This window comes from Nansenia antarctica, assembly GCF_963989245.1.
Source record: "Nansenia antarctica genome assembly, chromosome: 6".
NCBI lineage: Eukaryota > Metazoa > Chordata > Actinopteri > Argentiniformes > Microstomatidae > Nansenia > Nansenia antarctica.
The window spans coordinates 33,795,658-33,821,505 of record NC_137676.1 but is presented as its reverse complement, the minus strand read 5'-3'; the positions used below and the strand labels follow the sequence as shown (position 1 = coordinate 33,821,505).

General features: G+C 41.4%; 1 protein-coding gene across 1 annotated transcript; it reads right to left on the bottom strand.

The window, feature by feature from the left end:
- Nucleotides 1-3,298: 3,298 nt before the first annotated feature.
- On the bottom strand, nucleotides 3,299-19,715 carry LOC308160454 (globoside alpha-1,3-N-acetylgalactosaminyltransferase 1-like; the record flags this gene model as incomplete). The annotated part of the gene is made up of 5 exons (XM_080534368.1): nucleotides 3,299-3,937; nucleotides 4,092-4,143; nucleotides 4,361-4,542; nucleotides 18,911-19,343; nucleotides 19,543-19,715. 5 exons carry the CDS (start codon nucleotides 19,713-19,715, stop codon nucleotides 3,299-3,301), a joined length of 1,479 nt encoding a protein of 492 aa, XP_080390494.1.
- Nucleotides 19,716-25,848: the final 6,133 nt, after the last annotated feature.

Below are 25,848 nucleotides of genomic sequence, written 5' to 3'. Positions count from 1 at the left end.
AACTGATTTCAGGAATATTTGATTAAACCTAAGTACCAGCCTCTAACCCAAGTTGAGAAAGATGAATATTCATGTCTGTGATCTGTACGGCGACGTTGAATGACGGATTGAACTAGAAAATGTGAAAGCAAGATAGCTCTACCTGAATAAAGAGACAAATGTTTGTATCGTGATAAAATATGAAAAACAGCAGGGAAATGTTAGAGTTGAACGATGTTTTCATAATGTTATAATGTTATAAATGTTTTAAAGAGGACACTCTGTACATTCTGTCCTATACATTTTGTATTCTGTGAATTCCGTACACCCTGTGCTCTGTGCTCTGCACTTCTTATCTGCATTCCTGGGGGCCCCGGTCATAAATCTGATTTTGCTAACACTGTACTTGTTCATGAAACCCCATCCCCCTACCCATGTGTGTCTCTTTGTGTTTGACAATAAAATACTGGCTCGGAGGGGGAAAGATTCAGTTTTGAATTCGAGGTCTCTGGGAGACCTCGGGTTCAATCTCCTTGCGCAAGAAAATGAATCCGTGTCTCTTTGTTGTTTGAAGTCTACTACGGTCTGTTTGAACTAGCGCTGGGTTAGCACCACCTGTCTTACAACCAGGTTGAATCAGAATATAGTATTTAACCCCATCCTGACAAATAGTTAACATCCTCTTAACGTCGCTTCTCATCATGTACAAAAACAGTAACCAGTAGCTGTATACGCACCCTCACGTCTCCCTTACTAGCACGCTAGCACCACTCGGCAACCACTCCGATCTACACCACCTGCACAAACAACGTAATGAGAGGGGACAACAAAAGATGAGCGGCTAACCCGGTTAGTGTGTTGACAAGCAGATTTACCTTCAGGACTTCAGAGCTCCGGACGTGACAAGCTAACTCTCAGACGGATATGCCCACAGTGCGTGTTCCTGGTTCTTAAAGGCCCATATCCGCCCCCACTTCCCCTCTAAAGTCCCGCCTTTTAAAAAATTTTTTTTTTTTTTTTTTCAGATTTTATCCCTTTTTTCACCCAATTTGGTAGCCAATTGAACCCAACCTAGCATCCAATTATCCCCTGCCTATTGCGAGGGATTCGCCGCACGACCCCGTGGCCGGCAGTCCCAGAGGAGGCCGCCAGGCAGACTAGCTGACTGGCTCCTTGAGCCCAGCACCGTTATTCCAGCACCAGACGGGGGCGCTGTTGCGCGACGGATCCTTGTCCGGAACTACTCCTATACCCCCCTCGGGAGCGGCCGCCCAATATGCCGTTCCCCGTGTGTGCCCTGGCCATATCCGGGTCTGGCGAGCCGGGATACGAACCCCGGCCCCGGTGGGGAGCTTGCACTAGTGGCCAGTGCTTAGACCGCTACACCACCGCGGGGCCTAAAGTCCCGCCTTGAAAGAAACTAATTGGCTACAGGTGTTACAAAAAGAATGCCAATTTTGGTGATGGAGTTCACCGTCCTCAGAGGCGCGCTGGGAGAGGACAGCTCCCACCCCCATGTCCGAGGTGTCCACCTCCACCATGAACTGTCTGCAAGGGTCTGGCTGGATGAGGATAGGTGCCGAGGTGAACAGAGGCTTAAGGTCCAGGACGGCAGCCTCTGCCTCGGGGGTCAACTGGTACTGTCGGGAGGTAGAGGTGAGAGCAGTGAGAGGAGCCCCAACGCGGCTATAGTTGCGGATGAACCGCTGATAGAAGTTGGCAAACCCAAGGAACCTTTGGAGCTGCTTATGACTACGGGCGCTGGGCCAAAACCAGGACTGCTGTCACCTTAGCGGGGTCCATCCTCACCTGCCCACTGGCGATGACGTACCCAGGGAAGGACACAGGTGGAACGTGGAACTCGCACTTCTCCCTCTAGCCCAATTTATACTTCTGCGTCGAATTTACGCGCGGCTACGCAAGGGCTCTCCCAATTTATACTTCTGCGTCGGTGTACTCATAGCAGCATAATATCGATTTTTTGGTTATGCTTGTTGTAAAGAAAAAAATAAAATAATCTACAGACAATATATCTATAATGCATTGAAATGACATTAAACTAAGATAATACGATGGTTATCATAGTTTCTCAAATCTTTATTAATAAGTAATTACAGTAAAAGTAAATGACATTTCTGTCATGGCTTCCGCATTTACGAGAGAGTCGGAATGTGACGCTACCAAGCGGACCAATCACAGTTCTTATAGATAACTTTACATTAAATATGTCTATCATAAATATAATTTAAACCCAACGAACAGCCATGGGGCTCCCTGTAACTAATCATGTATTTCTAAATAAACAGGATTGTACATCTCGTAAATGTGAATCGCGCTCCTTATAGGAAGGCTGTGCCTGACGCTTCCATAGGGCGCTCCGTTGGAACGGTGTACTCAAAGTGGCATTTTGCTATGCTTGTTGTAAATAAAAGTTCTATGATGCATTGAAATTACATTAAACTAAGATAATACGATGGTTATTAATAAAGATTTGAAAAATTATGATAAGTAATTACAGAAAAAGTAAATGACATTTCTGTCATGGCTTCCGCATTTTGGCCTATGAGAGAGTCGGAATCATATCGGAATCATGTGCTACCAAGCGGACCAATCACAGTGCTTACGGTTGCGTAGGCACTGCCGCGTAGTTACATTTTTGGAGAGGTGCGCGTCAACCTACGCCGTAGCCTGTTAAAGAATGTTAAAATCAGTCCTAATTATGCTCAATGACTTTAAAGACTCAGAGACCAACAGGCCTGCCAGACCCAATAGACTGTTCGAAATCCACTCGCTCAGACCAACGCATAGGACTTTTGTGGCCGTAAGCAAGAATGTTGTGCCCCCCCCATGCTGGCATGTCCCGGGAAATGCCGACATAAACCGTTTTCCCACATGTACCGTAACATATACAGTGTATATATATATATATATATATATATATATATATATATATATATATATATATATTGAGGACTGATGTTGGATGGTGGTGAAAGGATGGATAACTATAGCTTCTATAGTTTCTGTTCATTGCTATTTATTTGTCTAAATATTTAGATTTTTATTGGTTTGTCATTGTCTTTAGTTATAGACCTTGTTATGTGCAAGTTTGTTGCTTTTATAGAAAATGTTGACTTTTATTGTTATTTAACTTCTCAAATGTTAATATATATATATGTTATTTTATTTATTGAGTGTGTGTCTTTATTGAGTGTGTGTGTGTGTGTGTGTGTGTGTGTGTGTGTGTGTGTGTGTGAGAGAGAGATAGACAGAGACAAATCAGGTGATATTCATTGTTAACATTATTGTCCGTACTGTATCACTTGTTTTCCCGAACTTCTGCCAGATTCTTTTGGACCGTGGAGAAACGGATGAGTTTGACCTCCTTTGCCTTTCCTCTCTGGTCATCCCAGACGTACTCTGGGGACAGGAGCTTGGTGGGCTTTTTAAGCCAGAAGTACCTGTTAAGATGGCTCTCCTCCTGCCATTCTGCCTCCACATTTATGGCTTTATCTGCCTCCAGATTCTCACGGCACGTTTTGGTCGCCCTATGAACATCCTCCACCAACCCCCCGAAAAAGGCCCCAGCATAATAGAAATCCCCCTCGTCTGCAGGTATATAGGCCTTTGACATTGGACGTCGCTCGTAGGGAAACCCGTTTCGGGGCTGCCAGTAGAACCAGGGGTGTATCACAGCGACCAGCTTGCTGAGTATCTCAGGACCAACGCGGTTGTGGAACTTCATGTCAACATCCAGGCAGAAGATGTAGTCAGCCTCTCTGTGGATCCGCTCCTCGATGGCGGTCTGGATCAGCTCCATTCTGCGCAGTGAGATCTCCTGCCAGCGGCTGAATTTGGGCACTTTGATGGTGCTGAGGTTTCTGCCGGCACCAAGGGTCACACTGGGAACGGCCTCGGGACGGTCGGTGAAGATATAGTAGTGCACAGCCAAGCCCACCTAAAATGAGATGAAGAGGGATCATACACTGTCTACACACTGTCAATTCCATTTGGCTACCATTAGGCACTCTATATGTCTTACTTTAATTACTTAACTAAAGTACTTTTAACTAAAGTTACTTAACTTATACTTAAAAGAAAGGTGTCTTGACCATGAAATGCTTCTCTGCTGTCTCCAAGAAGTCACGTAGAAAACGACTGTATCTACATGGAGAGAAAGTATCCTTACTATATAGATGATCAACAAGGTGTACAGTATGTTTGAGTACAGTATGTTTATCAAGGGAAAATGGGAAAATAGTGTATTTTAACGAATAGATATGAAAAAACTGTGGTCAAAATGTTTTCGGTTTTTTATATTCACCTTCCAACCGAAAAAACAGTGGTCAACATTTTTTATATATACAGTATATATATTCACCTTCCAACTGAGAAAACAGTGGTTGCGATGATCGGGTGGTGTAATTTGCACGCCTCATCTATGATGACAGGGTCAAAGGTTCCCTCCCAGACTATGGGCGCCAGCCATGGGGTGACGGTTAACACATCAGGGCGCCTGCATGGTGGAGACACACCCAGGGTAGAAACAGGACAATGGCACACCTTCATCACATGTTAAATATCATTATCAGACCTGAACTCCTTCACCTTCTCTCCTCCTGAAACTTTGCTGAAGTGAAATACCAAAATTGTGTTGCAAAACGTGTTGATGGCACACGTAGTACTTACGATTGCTCCATTGTTTTAGCCTGCCTTGTCTTAAGTCTGAGAGAGAGAGAGAACATGATTGAGTGAAGCACAGCCTTATACTTTATATATATTTTCTTACTCTTTTTATAACAGGAAAATGTAACAATTTAACCCAATTACAGTGGTGAACAATGTACTGGTGAGGTTAATCTCCAGTAGGACTACTTGCCCTTGCTTTAAGACAACCTGCTGTGGGATCTCTGGCCATGTGAGCGTTTCAACACTGTTGCAAGCACGAATGAGGCTGAAATCAAACATGAAGTGGATGTCTGGTTACCAGCCAGAACATAGTAGATGAGCATTTATTCTAGTCTCCTGCAGTTCAGTGTGTTGTTCAGTTCCTCCCGCAGGGGAGCAGCATGTGTAAACACATGGAGACACAAACCCAAAATACATCTGTCTCATAAAGGGCTTGTTACACACCATTATGGCTTTCATAAATTGACTGACTTATATAGACTGACTTATATAGCACCTTTATCTAAAGCGCTTTACAATGGCCTCTCATTCACCCATTCACACACACATTCACACACCAATGGCGGCAAGCTACCATGCAAGGCGCCGGCCTGCTCACTGGGAGCAATTTGGGGTTCAGTGTCTTGCCCAAGGACACTTCGACATATGGCCAGCCGGGGATTGAACCGCCGATCTGCCAACCTTGCGATCATTAGACGACAGCTCTTCCTCCTCCGCCAAAGCCGCCCCGTCTTTCATCCAACTGGGCCATCCAGGTGAGAACTGACACAGGGAATTTACAATGGTGCTTTACGGCAACACTCGCAGTCAGTTTGATATCAATCAGACTGATTGATGTAGTGATTAGGGGAAATGATCAAGTAAAAGATCAGTTCCCTGCATTCACTGTATGCTAGTGAACACTGTAGGATGAGAACTGAGGGGGACATGGGGCCACTTGAGTTTTCTTACCTTGAGAGATCTAAAGCTGGTGTTAATATAATCCTGTGACAAGACAATAGGAAAAGCATGATGAAGTTCTATCATCACAATTAATGATCATAGAAATGTCTCATGTCTCAGAAAAGTCGTATTTTTTTACAATTACATGTAAGACATCAGTCAGAAGTATAGTCTAGTAGAGTAGGATATAAATAATAATGACTGACTGATCACAAGACAGAAGAATACCACTTCACTTTAGTTTACAGTTTGTTGATTTCAACTGAGTGCATTAATGCATTGCCTTCAAGTGTTGACATGTGACCATTACATCAAAAGCAGTTCCCCTGCCTACTTTAAAAGGTTATGAACAATGTTCCTACCAACAAAGTAGTGCTGCTGCTCCACATAATACAAGTAGACAAATGAATGTCTTTTCTAGAAATAAAATACAAAAGAACAAGATTGTAATAATAATACATATATTAATAAATAATAATAATAATAATGTATTATTATTATTATTATTAATATTATTATTATTAATAATATATTGTATTCGTAAAGTGAATAACACTTTAAAAGTCAATAATCACACAGAACATCCAGCATGACATCACACAGAACATACAGCATGACATCACACAGAACATACAGCATGACATCACACATACAGCATGACATCACACAGAACATACAGCATGACATCACACAGAACATACAGCATGACATCACACATTAAAACCTGCCTGAACAGGGACATTGTAGGGGAGAGACAATGTGCTATACAATGTGCTATACAATGTGCTATACAATGTGCTAAACAATGTGCTAAACAATGTGCTATACAATGTGTTATACAATGTGCTATACAATGTGCTAAACAATGTGCTAAACAATGTGTTATACAATGTGCTATACAATGTGTTATACAATGTGCTATACAATGTGCTATACAATGTGCTAAACAATGTGTTATACAATGTGTTATACAATGTGCTATACAATGTGCTATACAATGTGCTAAACAATGTGCTAAACAATGTGCTAAACAATGTGTTATACAATGTGCTATACAATGTGCTATACAATGTGTTATACAATGTGCTATACAATGTGCTATACAATGTGTTATACAATGTGCTATACAATGTGTTATACAATGTGCTATACAATGTGCTATACAATGTGTTATACAATGTGCTATACAATGTGCTATACAATGTGCTATACAATGTGCTAAACAATGTGCTATACAATGTGCTATACAATGTGTTATACAATGTGCTGTACAATGTGCTAAACAATGTGCTAAACAATGTGTTATACAATGTGCTATACAATGTGCTAAACAATGTGCTAAACAATGTGTTATACAATGTGCTATACAATGTGTTATACAATGTGCTGTACAATGTGCTAAACAATGTGCTAAACAATGTGTTATACAATGTGTTATACAATGTGTTATACAATGTGCTATACAATGTGCTATACAATGTGCTAAACAATGTGTTATACAATGTGTTATACAATGTGCTATACAATGTGCTAAACAATGTGCTATACAATGTGCTAAACAATGTGTTATACAATGTGTTATACAATGTGCTAAACAATGTGCTATACAATGTGTTATACAATGTGCTAAACAATGTGCTATACAATGTGCTAAACGATGTGTTATACGATGTGTTATACAATGTGCTATACAATGTGCTATACAATGTGCTATACAATGTGCTATACAATGTGCTGTACAATGTGCTATACAATGTGCTGTACAATGTGCTGTACAATGTGTTATACATGAATGTGCTATACAATGTGCTATACAATGTGCTATACAATGTGCTTTTACTTCTTTGCCAAAATCCCTGCAGGAAGATATATTGCATAATTCAACATTTGACTGGAAAATATGCCATTAGAATAGGGCGCCTTAACATGTTTCATCTTGAAAATAGCAGTGCTTTCAAACAATGTTATACACTCATACTGTATCACATCATTTACTCATGTTTGAACATCTTCGAGAATCATGCAAATATCCTTTCGATATGTTTGTAGCAAATGATGTCACGAAATCATACAGTAATGTATCTCACCTGTGCCTGTGGAAAGAGCTTTATTGAAATAGAGGAGAAAAGGAACTATCTTTGATAGTGAAGGGGAGGAGTCTGACCTGGCCTATTGGCTGACACTATTTGAGTTGTTAATGACTCTTGACTCTTTATGGGTGCAGGCCTATTTTCTTCTTATAAACTATTAACTTTGGGTGGTGTGTCTTGAACCAAATGCAGGTAACCATGTCACACTTACAGTAACTGTGTGTGATCTCACATGTGGGTCACCTGATATAACGTAAACAATGACTAGATGCCCCCTGGGCTCGTTGTCACATGTCAATGATGCGGTCCTATGGAAACAATGAGCCTGATGCGATTGGGCCCATTCATGTGTGTCTTTTCTATACTCATGCCATTCAGTGCAGATATAGGCCCATTCCCGATTCCCTTTTCTACCCCTATGGCTTGTTTTCGGGTGCCACTCGATTTCGAGCCAAGGCCTTCAAACAGAGCCACAAGCCGTCGGGGTTGAAATCTACTACTATGAAATGGGACAACCCTTCAAGACTGATACGTCATCAGTAGTATCGTAGAAAAGCATTGACGCTCGCGACTCATTCACAACTTCACTTTTACGCTATCAATCGATCAAACAAGTCATCAAATAAAAAAGAACAATGCTTCATTATCAGACCATGACAGAATAACGGCGCTCTAACCTGTATGAAACCTGTGCTCCTACCCTGCCAGTCTGCACTGATTTAGGACAACAGTGCAACAACTTCGCGGCTGAACTTTAGTTCAATTTACGGCGTCATGTACCATCAATGGGAAACATGGAAAAATGCATGACAGATTTAATTTTATGACGTTCCGAAATCAGATGTGACAGGAACGCTGGAGAAACAGCCGCTGTCCACTGCATTAATTAACTACATGTCCTTGATGAGTCTCCCGCTCACTGCCCTCCATCAAAAATGGCACATCCATCGATAATATTACATAATAACAACTGCTCGGATTAGATTGCGAGTTGTTTTGGTTTAATAAGTGACGCAATACAACTATAGCGTCATATCATAGGTCCGAAACTGTTTATTCTTTATATAAATGATATTTGCAAGGTATCAAAAACATTAAAATTAGTACTATTCGCAGATGATACAAATAGTTTTTGTTCTGGGGGGAATTTAAAGGAGCTAATGGAGATGATTACTTCAGAAATGTGCAAATTAAAAAGATGGTTTGACATAAACAAATTATCATTAAACCTAAGCAAAACTAACTACATGTTATTTGGTAATTATAAAATGAATACTCAAGTACAGATACAGGTAGATGGTGTGGACATTGAAAGAGTTCATGAAATTAAGTTTCTTGGTGTGATAATTGATGATAGAATAAGCTGGTCATCTCATATAAAAAATGTCCGAAATAAACTGTCAAGAAGCATTTCAGTACTGAGTAAGGCAAGACACGTTCTGGACCATAAATCACTCCACACTCTCTACTGCTCACTGCTTTTACCATATTTAAATTATTGTGCGGAGGTTTGGGGCAACACTTATAAATGTAGACTACAATCACTATTAGTATTGCAAAAAAGAGCCATAAGGTTAATTCATAATTCCGGTTATAGAGATCACACTAATTCATTATTCTTAAAATCAAAAACATTAAAATTCACGGATCTGGTCCACCTTCTAACAGCACAAATAATGTATAAAGCAAATAACAACCTACTCCCTAGGAATATTCAAAAATTGTTTTTTGATAGAGATGGGAGTTATAATTTGAGGGGGGAGTTAAATTTAAAACATATTTATGTACGTACAACGCTAAAACGTTTTTGTATTTCTATATGTGGAGTGAAGCTGTGGAACGGATTGAGTGTGGAGCTAAAGCGGTGTCCAAGCATGACCCAGTTCAAAAAGCGGTATAAAAAAATGGTTTTCACCAGGTACGAGGAGGAAGAAGGGCTTTGATAGTTGTTGTTTTCACAGATTATTTGTTTATTTACATGATCTGTTTTCTATTGTTGGTCAATATGTAAATATGTAAATAAATGTGATTTAATTTAAAATATATATATTATATTTATATTGAAGTCAACTGCTGTTTATTAATTATTAATCTCTGTTTATTGGAGAAGGGGTAGGATTAAATAAGCTTATGCTTCTTCCTACTCCTTTTCGGACATGTGAAGTAAATAGTTTTTTTTGTTTTGTTTTTTGTTTAGTTTAGTTTTTTCTTGTTTTTGTTTTGTTTTGTTTTTTTCTTGTTTTTGTTTTGTCTTTTGTTGTTATAACTATTTCTCTCTGCTTTTGTTGTTATAACTATTTCTCTCTGCACATGTTCGAAATAAATGCTTTCATTCATTCATTCATTCATTCATTCATTCATTCATATCCAAAGGGGGGGGGGGGGATTCGCGCCTATCACGCACATATCAGCCTATGGATTGATAACTTTAGATAGATAACTTTACATTAAATATGTCTACCATCATCCGCTGTCAAACACCACAATTTATTTCTAAATAAACATGATTGTACATCTCTGAAATGTTAATCGCGCACCAATGTATTTCTATGGGGAAGGCTGTGCTTGACAATTCCATTGGACTGACACCGGGGCAGAGGAACATGGTGACTCTCTGTCACCCTGTGACAAACGCGCAGATATGAGTGCTCCGGTGTCCTGCTTTGGTAGTCTAATGAAGTGATCAGGTAGGCTACCAGTCCTCTACTGCTAAACCCGAGTGTGCTGGACTGTGGAACTTTGTATGTTAAGCATAGGCGCACACGCATAGGCACCTCGGCATAACAGCGATTTTTTTGTTATGCTTGTTGTAAAGAAAAGGTCTATAATGAATTGAAATGACATTAGTACATCAGACATTAGACATTAGACATCAGACATGGAAATATGTCACATGCGAGACTGTCCACAAATCAGCCTGTAACGTTAGACACAGCGATTTTTTTGTTATAAAGAAAAGGTCTATAATGCATTGTAATGACATTAAACTAAGATAATAAGATGGTTATCATAATTTTTCAAATCTTTATTAATAAGTAATTACAGAGAAAGTAAAATTACATTTCCGCATTGAATAGAGCGACATCATTTCTGTAGATGATTCGCAATGCATGCTGAAATCAAGGGGTATGGCTTCGAAGCCAGTCTGGTTTTGAAATCGCTCGAAACGAAGTCATGGCTAGCCCTCCCCCTTACCCCTCGCCCTCGATGAAATATGAATTGGGACACTCCTACCCTAAACGTGAACGCGCAAAACGAAGCCATAGGGGTGAATTGGGATTGGCCCATAGTATTGTACAGTACTGTCCAATGAATTTCTTATCTCCAAATAAAGTACCCTACAAGTCATCGTTGAATGTTGATGTGTTCAGACCTCTGACACCAGACTATTACATTAGATTAGATTCAACTTTATTGTCATCGCAGCTAGAGTACAAATACAATACAATGAAATGCAGTTTAGCATCCAGCCAGAAGTGCAAATAGTGATATAAGGGCATGATATAAATAGAACAAGAGGTAGTGATAGGTAACTATGCAATATACAGTATGTACAGAGGTAGTATTGTATAAATGAGGCCCCAGAAGTCCATGATCTTTGCCAAAGTACTGAATGATAATATACCTGAATTCGGACTGGTCTAAAATATATTTCTTGTAGTTTCTAGGCTTTATTGTTTGGAATATGAACCTTTTCAAAACGATATGCTTTGATAGAAACATCATGGCTTATCAAGTTGAGGTCCCACACCTTACACAGGCCACTGAGTTAGAGGATGCTGAAAAGCTGGTTGATTTGACCTCTTATTACACTAGCAACAAGAGTCAAAGTTACGTCCAACTCAAATACCATCTAGGCCGGGGACCTAATAGAATTGTACAAAAGTTCAAAAGACTCATAGTGTGTTCCCTAGATATGAAAAGTGTACTCTCTTTCTGTACTGTATTTTATCGACATGATTGCTGTTTGATGATTCCATTTGGTCATTATCTGTTCGTATGTGAAGAGATGAAAAGGATAAGATGAAATAAAAGAATCTGACTTCTGACAAAACTGTTTTGTACTTGTCAGTGTTGATCAAACTGCTTTATAATTCTGGTAATTCTAGTTTCAAGCATTAAGTTACTCAAAACCAGTAATACAATCTCAGTCAGTAACAAGTTATAATATCTTATGAAGATAATTGTGGACAAAAAAATCTTGAAACAAGTGAAATGCTCTAACATAACAACTGCCTGTTGAGAAGAAATATCTTGTAAGATTAATGTTTGCACCACAGTACAACTTGTGCAGACTGACATATCTCACAATATTTACATAAAGCTTTTTGATACCTTCTATAACTTTGAAAGCATATAACATTGCAGTTGAACAATAGTAGGTTTCAATGGTGTTCATTGATGGTCATGTCGAAATTCAAGTGTCAAGTCTTTGTTCTTTTTGCCAAGGCAAGTTGCTCTCCTCATATCTCACACCTATACTCCTCTCCTTGTAACATGTGCAGATTGTGTGCCAGCAGTTTATCTCATAAGTTTAACATTAATATAAGACACACAACGTTTTAACTACGTATTCTTCCTGTCATGAATACACCCTTCAGTGAATACACCCAAAACGAATATGTACTTATGTTGCAAAACATTTGTCTACCTCGCTTCCTCAAACAATTTAATCTTCCGCAAATGTCATGATTGAGACACATGCCAAGTCCTGAGGAGAGGATTAGATAGATGATATCAAACAGGATGTCTACCTCCAGCAGCCATGTTAACTCTATTACCACAGTACTTTACAGTTTATTACGATTGCTAACTCACCATGTTCAATACTGAAACCACAGTTTCAGTTTCACAACTCTTCATACAGTCAGCAGAGCAGAAACCCATGTGAACAAAACTGTGACTCTTTCTCTGTGATTTGTGCATTGCTTTCATACAGAATGCATTCAATGACTACGTTCTCCAAATGCCATAACACTTCTCTCATTCAAACTCCCCCACTTGCAAAATACTATGTATTTGCAACACATTTTTTCATTGCTAACATACTGTGTTCAAAACTCTGAAGAACACGTTCAAAACTGAATTATTTGGTGCAATTTTGCAGTAATCATATTCATATCATATATGACAGAAAGCTCACAATAAACTGTTTTTTTGCACAGTGTTTGAGTGTGCAGATGCTGTTATTTTGCACTCTATTGATACTCTTCAGTTCCAGAACCTCAGCAAAGTCTGATAACGGATGAGCGGTGGTATTTTCACTATTTGCAGTAATCATATTGAAATGTCTAGAAAATATTAGCAGAATATATACAATGAAATGAAATAGACTAGATGCATTGCAAAAGTGAAGAATAAAGTGGAAGATGCAAAGTTCAAATACTGTAAAAAAAATAAAAACAGAAATTCCAGGGCTACAATACAATAGCAATCACACCAAAAATGTCTCACTCCTGAGGGTTTTGGTCCACCCTCTGGTCTGCATCTGGTCACATCTAATGTCTTCCCTGGCAATGCATCTAGTCTATTTCATTTCATTGTATATATTCTGCTAATATTTTCTAGACATTTCAATATGATTACTGCAAATAGTGAAAATACCACCGCTCATCCCTTATCAGACTTTGATGAGGTGCTGGAACTGAAGAGTATCATTAGAGTGCAAAATAACAGCATCTGCACACTCAAACACTGTGCAAAAAAACAGTTTATTGTGAGCTTTCTGTCATATATGATATGAATATGATTACTGCAAAAATGCACCGAATCATTCTGTTTTGAACGTGTTCTTCAGAGTTTTGAACACAGTATGTTAACAATGAATAAATGTGTTGCAAATACATAGTGTTTTGCAGGTGGGGGAGTTTGAATGAGAGAAGTGTTATGGATTTTGGAGAACGTAGTCATTGAATGCATTTTGTATGAAAGCAATGCACAAATCACAGAGAAAGAGTCACAGTTTTGTTCACATGGGCTTCTGCTCTGCTGACTGTATGAAGAGTTGTGACTCTGTGGCTTCAGTATTGAACACTGTGACTTAGCGACCGTAAAAAACTGTAACTACACAACAACAGCTATACGTGAGCTTAGAATTATAAGGTTCTATCTCCGTTTAGGGTATTTCAGAGATATTGAGCATCAAAGTTTTTACATTCCATTATGTTTTGTGAGATGGAACTTTTGTATTTTATGAATTACTAACTCAAAAATGTCCACATTTTAAAAATAACACCACACAGGCATTAATAAAAACCTAATGGATCAGATTATGTAAAACCCTACATTTTGACAAAAATGGAGATAGAACCTTATAATTCTAACATCACGCATAGGCTACTGTAGAAACACTACAATATTGTTATCTATGTTACAGTTTTTTACGATTGCTAACTCTCCATGTTCAATACTGAAACCACAGTTTCACAACTCTTCATACAGTCAGCAGAGCAGAAACCCATGTGAACAAAACTGTGACTCTTTCTCTGTGATTTGTGCATTGCTTTCATACAGAATGCATTCAATGACTACGTTCTCCAAATGCCATAACACTTCTCTCATTCAAACTCCCCCACTTGCAAAATACTATGTATTTGCAACAAAAAATTTCATTGCTAACATACTGTGTTCAAAACTCTGAAGAACACATTCAAAACTGAATTATTTGGTGCAATTTTGCAGTAATCATATTCCTATCATATATGACAGAAAGCTCGCAATAAACTGTTTTTTTGCACAGTGTTTGAGTGTGCAGATGCTGTTATTTTGCACTCTATTGATACTCTTCAGTTCCAGAACCTCAGCAAAGTCTGATAACGGATGAGCGGTGGTATTTTCACTATTTGCAGTAATCATATTGAAATGTCTAGAAAATATTACAGTAGCAGAATATATACAATGAAATGAAATAGACTAGATGCATTGCCTGGGAAGACATTAGATGTGACCAGATGCAGACCAGAGGGTGGACCAAAATCCTCAGGAGTGAGACATTTTTGGTGTGATTGCTATTGTATTGTAGCCCTGGAATTTCAGTTTTTCTTTTTTGTTTGAACTTTGCATCTTCCACTTTATTTTTCACTTTTCATTTTACACAAGTAAATGTAGTGTACTTTGAAGTAAATGTACCGTAACTTACTTTCTGCAAAGTTACTGAAAAAAAAGGATAAAACATAGAATATACGTAAAGGATAGAAGCAAAAAATAGAATAAAGGATAGAAGCAAATTGTGGTGTTTCTGATTCATTCTTGTTGCCTAATACTTTACAGTTTTACAGTCAACTATTCTGTCTATGATTACTATAAATCAAACCATTTTTATAATGAAATATTCATTCTTGTGAAAATCATTCAAACTATGTAATGCTCCCTGTTGTTAGTATTTTGTAAGTCAGAATGTTATGAATGACAGTGTATGCTTCTGAGTGAACATTGTTGCCAGTGTGTGGTTGAACGAGCTTCTTTTGAGACATGAATGAAGTCATTGGTCAACATGAGTGTTACGAATGCAGACTGTATGAAGAGTTGTGAAACTGTGGTTTCAGTATTGAACATGGTGAGTTAGCAATCGTAAAAAACTGTAACATAGTTAATAATTTTGTAGTGTTCACTTCATTCAATATGAGTGCACATTTTAGAGATCCGTCTGTGTGTGGTGGCTCTTGATGCAACTCCAGCCTAAGTCCACTCCTTGTGAAGCTCCCCCACACATTTGAATAGCCTTTTCCTGACAATCCTCTCCAGGCTGCGGTCATCCCTGTTGTTTGTGCACCTTTTTCTTCCACACTTTTTCCTTCCACTTAACTTTCTATTAATGTGCTTTGATACAGCACTTTGCGAACATCCAACTTCTTTCGCAATTATCTTTTGAGGCTTTCCCTCCTTGTGGAGGGTGTCGATGATGGTTTTCTGGACAACTGTCAGGTCAGCAGCCTTCCCCATGATTGTGAATTCTACTGAACCAGATTGAGAGACCATTTAAAGGCTCAGGAACCCTTTGCAGGTGTTTTGGATTAATTGGCTGATTAGAGTGTGACACTTGAGCCTACAATATTAAACCTTTTCACAATATTCTAATTTTCAGAGATATTGAATTTGGGGTTTTCATAAGCTGTAAGCCATAATCATCAAATTTATAACAAATAAAGGCTTTAAATATCTCGCTTTGCATGTAATGAGTCTATATAATATCTAAGTTTAACCCTTTAAGTTGAATTACTGAAAGAAATGAACTTTTGCACGATATTCAAATTTTTTGAATTGCACCTGTATATATGTAAATGGGTATATGTACATATGCCTGTTCATGTGTATATATGGATTAATAGATACTGATACTTTAAGAGTGTCATAGGAAAGGGTATGAATACTTATGCACATGTATTTCTGTGTTTCAATTTTAATAAATTTGTTTTCACTTTGTCATTATGGGATATTGTGTGTGGATTGATGACATTTGTTTTTATATATAATCAATTTTAAAATGAGTCTATAACACAACAAAATGTGGAAAAAGTGAAGGGGTCTGATGACTTCTATAGGCTGTACATGTGTACATAGATTCTTCTTAGAGGCAATGCTCTACAGGCATATTTGTTCCAGTGGTTAATACCAGCCCCACAGTGACTTACAGAGTTTTCAGTTTCATGTCAAATATGTCCTTCCTTTTATGAAAACAGAGTTCAAGTGTAAGTTAGGTGTTCACTAAACTGTTAGTTAAGGACACTGATCGTGCCCCCCGTCCCCACCCAGAAGTTTTTACCGTGCTGTTTTTTTAAGCTTTTTTTTTTTTTCTTCTTTATTTTCATTGTCTTTCCTCTCTCTCTCCCCCTTCTTCTCTACTCCCCGCCCCCACTGCCCACATCATTCAAGCTCACAAACTTTTAAGATATGACTACACCTAATCACACACACAATCGGCCCATCTATTTTGTTTCTTTAAACACCAAAGGTATGAACAACTGGTGAAAAGACAGAAAATAGCATCCTATCTACAACAATTACACTCAGGAAACCCACCGTAAGAATGTCAATCATCTTAAAAAGCCTGGGTAGGTCAGGTATACCACTCAGGGTTCGATGCTAAAGCTAGAGGACAGCAGTTCTCTCAGGCTTCAATGCTAAAGCTAGTGGGACAGCAGTTCTCTCAGGCGTCAATGCTAAAGCTAGAGGACAGCAGTTCTCTCAGGGTTCAATGCTAAAGCTAGAGGACAGCAGTTCTCTCAGGCTTCAATGCTAAAGCTAGAGGGACAGCAGTTCTCTCATGGTTCAATGCTAAAGCTAGAGGGACAGCAGTTGTCGTACACAAAGACATTCGGTTTCAAGCTAAGGAGGTGATTGCTGATACAAAAGGGAGATTTGTCATTGTTTCGGGCCAGCTGTTCGCCCGTCCTGTCATTATGGACAATGTTTATATTTCTAAACATTGAACAAAAATATAAAGGCAACTTTAGTTTTTGCTCCACTTTTCATGAGTTGAAATCAAACACCAAAGACTTTTTCTATGTACACAAAAGGCCTGTTTCTTCAATTCAATGATACTTTAAAGTACACAGACTTGGCAGCTGCGTGCTCGCAAGCAGGGTGGAGGGCAGTCACCTATCCTGTGGAAGTTGGGTGCAGAGGCTATACAGGAACATCTACACAGCGGCTCCTGAGGTCGCTGGGGATCACAGGATCCAAGCTGAGAAAGGCGCTCAAAGACCTGGCGGAGGAGGCTGAACAAGGGAGCTTCTGGCTCTGGCTCAGAAGAAAGGACAAGGCGTGGGGGAAAGGAGGATCCTAGGGCTGGCTGCAGGGAGTGGCAGGGAGACGTCCCTGTCACTGCTCCACCACCTTGAGATGTTCCGGGATTAAAGGAGCGAAACATCAGTGAAGGGTGGCTCCCGGCTGACGACCCTGCAGTCAGCCCACTGGCACCGTCGGAGGTGCGACAGGCAGCAATGCCCAGCAGGTATACCCACCTGTGCTTTCATCTTTATTTATCCCCGTGGGGAAATTCATTCTGCCACGCCACTCCACTAAAAACAACACATAACAACACAACATAAAGGACAGACAACAACACTGGGCCAGCCATATACGGTATATAAAAAACAGCGAGATCACGATAAAAAAGTGGATAAAAGAGATGGCTATAGTCATTATATTAAAATACTAAAATACTAAAAAGTGATGATGATGATTAAAATAAATAATAAATACAAATTCAGGAGCCTTGACCCCGACTGCTGCTTTAGTTGCCATTGAACAGTCTTAGTGCAGCCGGGATAAAAGATTTTTTATATCGCTCCGTCCGGGAGCGTATCGTAATGAGGCGTCCACAGCCCTCTGCGGCGGCTGCTGGTTTGCCCAGCGAGGACATGATGGAGGGGGTGGTTGGGGTTGTCCCTGATGGACAGCAGCTTACTCCTAGTCCTTCTCTCCACCACCGTCCCCAGAGAGTCCAGGCTCCTTCCCACCTCTGAAGCCGCCTTTTTTACGAGCTTGTCCAGCCGTCCGGTATCCCTCTTGGTGATGTTTCCCCCCCAGCAGACTGCAGCGTAGAAGAGAATGCTGGCCATGACAGACTGGTAAAACATGGCCAGCATCTCTCCACACACTTCAAAAGACCTAAGTCTTCTTAGGAAGTACAGCCTGCTCTGGCCCTTCTTGTAAAGTGCCTCTGTGTTGGTGGACCAGTCCAGTTTGTCGTCCAGATGCACCTCCAGGTACTTGTAGGTCTTCACCACCTCGATATCCTCGCCCCGGATGTTAATGGGCAACCGAGGTGGCTTAGACCTACGGAAGTCTATAAATAGCTCCTTGGTCTTGGTTTGATTGAGGAGCAGACCATTCCTCTCGCTCCAGACGCTGAAGGCTCCTATCAGATCCCTGTACTCCCCCTCCCGTCCATCCCTCACGCACGCCACTATGGCTGTATCGTCAGAGTACTTCTGTACGTGGCAGGACTCAGAGTTGTAGTTGAAGTCTGATGTGTACAGGGTGAACAGGAAGGGAGCCAGCACAGTTCCCTGCGGAGCCCCGGTGTTGCTCACTACTGTGTCCGAGACACAGTTCCCCAGCCTGACTGACTGTGGCCGTCCAGTGAGGTAGTCCATGATCCAGGATGTAGTGGAGGGATCAACCCCCATACCTGAAAGCTTCTCTCGGAGTAGAAGAGGCTGGATGGTGTTAAAGGCACTTGAGAAGTCAAAAAACATTATCCTCACCTGACTTCCCGGCTCATCCAGGTAGGAGTAAGCACGATGGAGGAGGTAGAGGACAGCGTCATCCACACCAACTTTTTCCTGGTACCCGAACGGCAGGGGATCACGTGCATGTTCAGTCTGTGGTCTCAGATGTCTCAGAAACAGCCGCTCCAGTGTCTTCATACTATGTGAAGTGAGGGCAACCGGTCTGTAGTCGTTGAGCTCGGCCGGGCGCCCAGTTTTGGGTACTGGCACGAGACATGATGTTTTCCACAGAACCGGCACCGTCCCTGACTGTAAACTCAGGTTGAAGAGCTTCTGGAGGGGCTCAGCCAGTTGGTCTGCACAGACCTTCAGCAGCCACGAGCACACCCCATCAGGACCCGCCGCCTTTCCAGGGTGCAGCCTCTTCAGCTCCGCCCTTACCTCCTCCACTGTGAGGGACAGGGGGGGGCTTGGTGGGAGAGGGGGGGGAGGGGAGGGGAAGGGGAGGGGAGGGGAGGGGGGGGGGGAAGGGAGGGGGGAGGGGAGGGGAAGGGGGCCCAGCCGTGCTGCCGAGGCTGTAGCTGTGGGATGTGGGGGAGGCTGGTGAAGCGGGAGAGGTAGTGGGAGGGGCAGCAGGGACAGAGTAGGCACCGGCCGCTGAGTCAAACCTGTTAAAAAAGTGGTTGAGCTCATTGGCCTTAGCCAAGTCTGGGACCGCTGCCTGACTGTTCTTCCGTTTGTAGCCGGTGATGGTCTTCATCCCCTTCCACACCTCTCTGGTGTTGCTGTGTTGCAGCTTCCTCTCCACCTTGTTCTTGTAGTCCACCTTGGCCTGTTTCATACTCCTCTTCAGCTCTTGTTGTATCAGCCTGCGCTTCTCTCTGTCCCCCTCTCTATAGGCAGCCTTTTTTTGGTTCAGTAGTAGCTTGATTCTATCAAATGTTCCACAAGTTTTGAGGGAGCGTTGCTGGTGAATTGCTGGTGAATTGAATGTTAATTCCTCTACCATAAGCCGTCTCCAATTCCAATTCCAATTCTCGGAAACGCCTTTGGAGACGGTTTATGGTAGAGAAATGAGCTCTCCTGTGTTGAAATATATCTGAAGTATATCAGGGCAGGATTGGTCATGCCAGGCGATACTTTCCCCTCTGCTTGGCCAGGGAGAACATTGCTAGCCCTGATATACTTCAAGCACCCAAGCTCTGGAACAGCCTCCCCCTCCACGTACGGGCCGCTCAGACCCTGGAGGTTTTTAAATCCCTCCTAAAAACCCACCTGTTTTCCCTGGCCTTCCCCCCCACGTAGCCATCATTAGGTCCCTGGCTTTTATTATTTTATGGGTTTTAGTCCTTTTCTCTTCTCTTCTTTAATTCTATCATATCTTGTATTGTGTTGCATCTTATATACTATCCTGCATTTTACCTGTTCTACACCTGTGAAGCACTTTGGTTCAGCTGCTGCTGTATGTAAACTTGCTATACAAATAAAGCTGACTTGACTTGACTAGTGATGAGGTTTCTGATTGAGAACGCCTGCAGAGCATCACACCTCTTTGTCTCAGTTTATGTTCCAGGATAAATGTTTCCCTTGTGTGGTGATTGAGTTAAATAATCACATCAGGATGTAGGTTGTCAAGTCATCTGAGTGAAACATTGTCTATTATTTTTGTGTTGTTTATTATTGTCAGTGTTGGTGGTTTGAAATGCAGCACAACCCTGTCAAGGTGCAAACCATTCATTTGTGATGCACAAATGCACACATTCTGGTCATTTTCCTCATCTCAGTACTAAAATGCAGTTGTATACACTCTCTAACTATGATATACTGTATGCAGGCCATTGATAACACATTTAAGAAATAATAAAATAAAACAATTTACCGACCGTGAGTCAAAAACACTCAGCACTGCCACTGTAAAATCAGATGCTGTTGTTTGAAACATAGACAACATATACTGTATACACAATCGTTTATAAGGCAGAATATATCAGTAGGTGAATAGCCACGGTTACATGCCTAAAGTACCTACGCAATTGTCACATGTTGTTGATTTCTGCAGAGGCACAGCATTGAACTAAATGTAAAAAGTTCAAAAAGTATTATTTGTTTTCCACTCCTATGGCACAAATGAGGATTCCAAACCAGTTCTAGGCAATGACTTTAGAACTGCTTGTGGGGATGTTTGTGTCCAGTGACCCAGGCTTTGTCAGCCTTCCCTCCCCCCTTCACCCTTTGTCAGCCTTCCCTCCCCCCTTCACCCTCTGTCAGCCTTCCCTCCCCCCTACATCCTCTGTCAGCCTTCCCTCAGCCCTTCACCCTCTGTCAGCCTTCCCTCCCCCCTTCACCCTCTGTCAGCCTTCCCTCAGCCCTTCACCCTCTGTCAGCCTTCCCTCCCCCCTTCACCCTCTGTCAGCCTTCCCTCAGCCCTTCACCCTCTGTCAGCCTTCCCTCCCCCCTTCACCCTCTGTCAGCCTTCCCTCAGCCCTTCACCCTCTGTCAGCCTTCCCTCCCCCCTTCACCCTCTGTCAGCCTTCCCTCAGCCCTTCACCCTCTGTCAGCCTTCCCTCAGCCCTTCACCCTCTGTCAGCCTTCCCTCACCCCTTCGCCCTCTGGAGACACCTGCAAAAGGTTTCCTGATGACTGGCATTGTTAAAAATGTGTGTATCTTAATTCCGGATTGTAATAAATGTTTTATCCATTTCGATCGCTATCTGAACTTGATCTGGAAGCAGAGACAGTTGAAGCACTCAACAGTCTCGCCCCACCTTACATCAAGGACCTCCTGGACCAGTCTACCTCCTCAAGGCCCAGACCCAGGCTCAGGTCCGACGCCCAACTCAGCCTGAGGGTCCCACGTACCAACCTCAAGAGGAAGGGTGACCGTGCCTTTGCAGTGATAGCACCGACCCTGTGGAACGCGCTCCCTTCTGCCATCAAGTTTGCCCCCACTCTGGACTCCTTTAGAGCCAAGTTAAAAACCCACCTCTTCCAAAATGACATTCCCTAAATCTACTCCCTATTTGTTGTGAATTGTATGCCTGAGTTTTACGTTTAAGTCGTCTGTGTCTGATTGCTCTCTGTGTTCCTTGTCTTTGTCTTTATCTGTTCCTTTACCCGGGCTGCGCCCCGGGCCGATGTAAAAGTTGGATGGGGGGCGCATTATAAATGAAATTAACATAACATAACATAACATAACAAGCAGAGACAGTTGAAGCAGAGACAGTTGAAGCAGAGACCGTTGAAACAGAGACAGTTGAAGGACTGGCATTCTGGAGGCTCTGCACATGCCCAGCAGTAATCAAACGGGGCGACATTCGGACAGCAGTTGCCACACTCTGGAGTGCACTGTTCCTGTACGGCCAGGTTTCAACAGAAGACATCAGCACCACTCTCACTCCTCTCAAACATGACCTCCATGTTGCCCTCTGGTCAATACAGTCTGCTACGGTCAAACAAATCTTTTGGTCCTCTTAGTTAAAATAAGGTGATGTCAAAAGTGTTTTTTGCTCAAATTAAGAAAGCTGCATGAATAGGCTTGGTAAGACCATAAAATAACTTGATTGCTAAAGAAATACAATTTCTTCCAATAGCATAATACATACAATTAACATCTTAATACATGTTTATAAAACAGAGGCCTCTCGTTGTAGAATATGTTACTTCATAAGGCTGCTTTGATGTGGAGTCACATGATACAGAGAGATTGTACTGAATGATGCTGGTGAAGATGGATAGCTTGATAGGAAATGTGCTTTTGTAATGACATTTAAAAAGAAACTCCAACCCTGCTCCAGATATAGTAATGTCCCATTACTTACACAGGGCACTATGTGCTGTGTGATGTTTATGGTATATATTGTATGGATGTGGATGCATAATACCTGGTTTAGTATTGCATAGTGAACGTTATAGTACATTTACATGACATTTTTGGCATTTAGCAGACACCTTTTTCCAAAGTGACTTACAATTGATACATTTGACTAAGTGAATCATTAATCCACCAGTCGTAGCAGGAAAAGTAATCCAGCTCAGGCCAGCGGCCATTGGCAATCGTCATGCTAGAATGTTGTATATTTAGGGTTAGGTGTTGTGATGTTGTGTTTTTGGATACATGTTGCTTAGTGTGTGATCTTGTTCTGTGTCTACAAGTTGTGTTGCTGTGCATTGTCCAGGTATAGGAGTATAAGAGGTGACCTTCAGCTCCTTCTATCACTCTGTATGTGGGACTTCCTGTGTGTTATATGTTTCTCTTCTTTTGTTTTGGTGGCATGACGGTTGGGGAGGGGGGAGGGATGAAGGCTAGGGTGGGATGAGGGAGGGAAGGGGATAGGCCTGCCTTTTGAATCTTTTGAAATATTAAGGAAAAATGTCTATACTGAGAAGAAAGGTCTATGACTTCTAAGGTTTTAGTTTTCTCTCTGTATATATATACAGTATATATATATCTTTCTCCTCATAGAATGTGATTGTTAAATGACATGCACATGTTTTCATGAACTATGGAGCTTCTTTCAAACTATTAATAAAATTGCAGTTCTTTCTTGGCTGGTGAAGGAGTGTGTCCTTCAGTCTGTTTCTTCCAACAGCTAACAGCTAAGTTGCGTGGACATTGCATTGAAAAAGGATGTTTCTCCACCATTAGTGAATATGAGCGAGGACAGGGATGGAACTTATATATAAGATAAGATATTATATCTTATGACGTAAGATGTTCCTCTTTGAATTATATTTACTACACCTCATAATGACATGCTCAGCATTTTCAGGAACATTACAAACATCACATTTATCTGATATTCACTTTGACATTAGATAAACAGTTGATTTTAATCCAGTATGTCCAAATCTTAATCTTGAAAAGACCAATTCCTCTCTTCTGCACTTTCCTTTGAAAGCTTTCACCAGGAGTCTCCGTTCCCCCATCAGCAGGCTGAGGAACAGCCCCATCAGGACCAGCCCCATCAGCAGGCTGAGGAACAGCGTCTTCCCTGCCGCTGTGTCACTCTGCTGAACTCAGAACAGCGGTGGGGTTGATGCCCAGCATCAAGGAATCACTTGTTTTGTTTGTAATTGTCTCTCCATTATAATGAATATGACATGAATATGTAAGATAATGAAAGTGGTACTGTGTATAACTGAAATAAACTACAATTGCTGAATGCCATCAATTGATTAAATATTTCTTTAAAGATACTTTACTGAACACTTTAACAGATAAACAGCTATTATCATACCAACTTATACTAGCTCGTCAAACGTATTATCACGTTAAGATTATGCATAGTAGAGGAACACTTTTTACTTTTACACTTGTGTCATGTGACATAACAAACATGAAACTTTGGGACAGTCTTCTTTGTGGGCTGCCATCATTGGTACTGCAGCCGTCTCCTAGAAAAACTGAAGAAGAATAGACAAAGATGGTTACCAAATGTGAATTTAAAAAGTGACCAGTATATTCTTTTTTCATTTTGTTTTGGTCTAGGAGTACACTGCTTTGAAATGGATATGTAGTTAAGAACTTTCACTTTGCCACCGCTCCCTGGCTGGTGACTTATCTGGGGGGAGAATCATGGCATCTCATTAATACAATGCATAGTACATGAATCACCTGCTAGGTACAGTAGTCAGTAATCCCCCCCCCCCCAAGAAACAAAATAAACAAACCTTGAATTCCAACAAATCTGTTGTATTCCTCTCTCTAAACAAGACAGAGAATAGCCATGTTAGAAACAATACCTCACCAATACAAATGCAGTACAAAATAGGATAGCCAGTTTCTTCCAGGCCACTTCTAACTTTGTAGGAGGGGCTATCCTATCTTCTTTTTGTTGTTTCTTAGGCCGCGTTTACACTGCCAGGTAGAAGTGACACAATTCAGAATTTTTTTCACATGTGGCACAGATCGGATATGTAACATGTAGGTGTACCCAGTAAAAAAAGCACATTGAATCTGATATTCTCTGATCCGATTCAGGCCTCAATCATATGTGGACACAAATCAGATACGAATCTGATATGTGGCATTCCGACTGTGATCTAACCAGGCAGGTCGCATAGAGGCCTAACTCTCAATTCTGATTATCACGTCATTGAAAATGCGAGTCTATGCATTTTGATGAAGTTTGACGTTAGTTTCACTCAACAGTGAAGTCCTCTTTCTTCTCCGTCTTAAAATGTGCGCAATATTTTGCAGACCTCTAAACATACTTCGGAAAGCAATGGCTTTATTTTCTAATATATATATAAAAGGGATTATAATTTCTGTCTCGTTTGCATCCATTGTAAATGCCGGCTGTCTGTTTACTTTCGTTTTCGGTAACCAAACCCTCATGTGCGCATGCAGGTGTTTATAGGGGTAGTGGTGGTCTAGTGGATAGTGAGTTGGACTTGTGATCGGAAGGTTGTGAGTTCAAATCCCGCCTGAAACCACACCACTACTAGTGTGCCCTTGAGTAAGGCACTTAGCCCTCAATTACTCCAGGGGGAATGTCCCTGTAATTCGTAATTGTAAATCGCTTTGGATTAAAAGCGTCTGCTAAATGGCAAAATGTATAGAATAAGCACAGGTATCGGATATGGGTCATTTTAAAAAGTCGATCTAAGCAGGTGTTCCAAAAGTTTGGATATAGGCAAAACAATCTGAACTACGCGTTACGACCTGCGGTGTAAATGCAGCCTTCCACATCGTTTCTCTGAGAGAGCCTTACCCAAGCAGTAGAGAGTTGACGAGCACGCAGGCCAGACATGGAGCCTCCGGCTTTCCCGGCTCCTGGGTCCGATGAGGCTTGAGCCAGGACGACCCTCCTCCGGGGGCTCCAGGTGAGGAGGTCACTGGAGGGCTCCACCACCGCGGAGGACAGAGAGCTGGCCGGGCGATGTTGACGCCTCAACGCTTCTTCCCTCTGGCAGAGGGACCCCGGGGAGCTGGCGTAGTTGGAGCAGTGCCCGTCCCTGAAGCGTTTGGACCT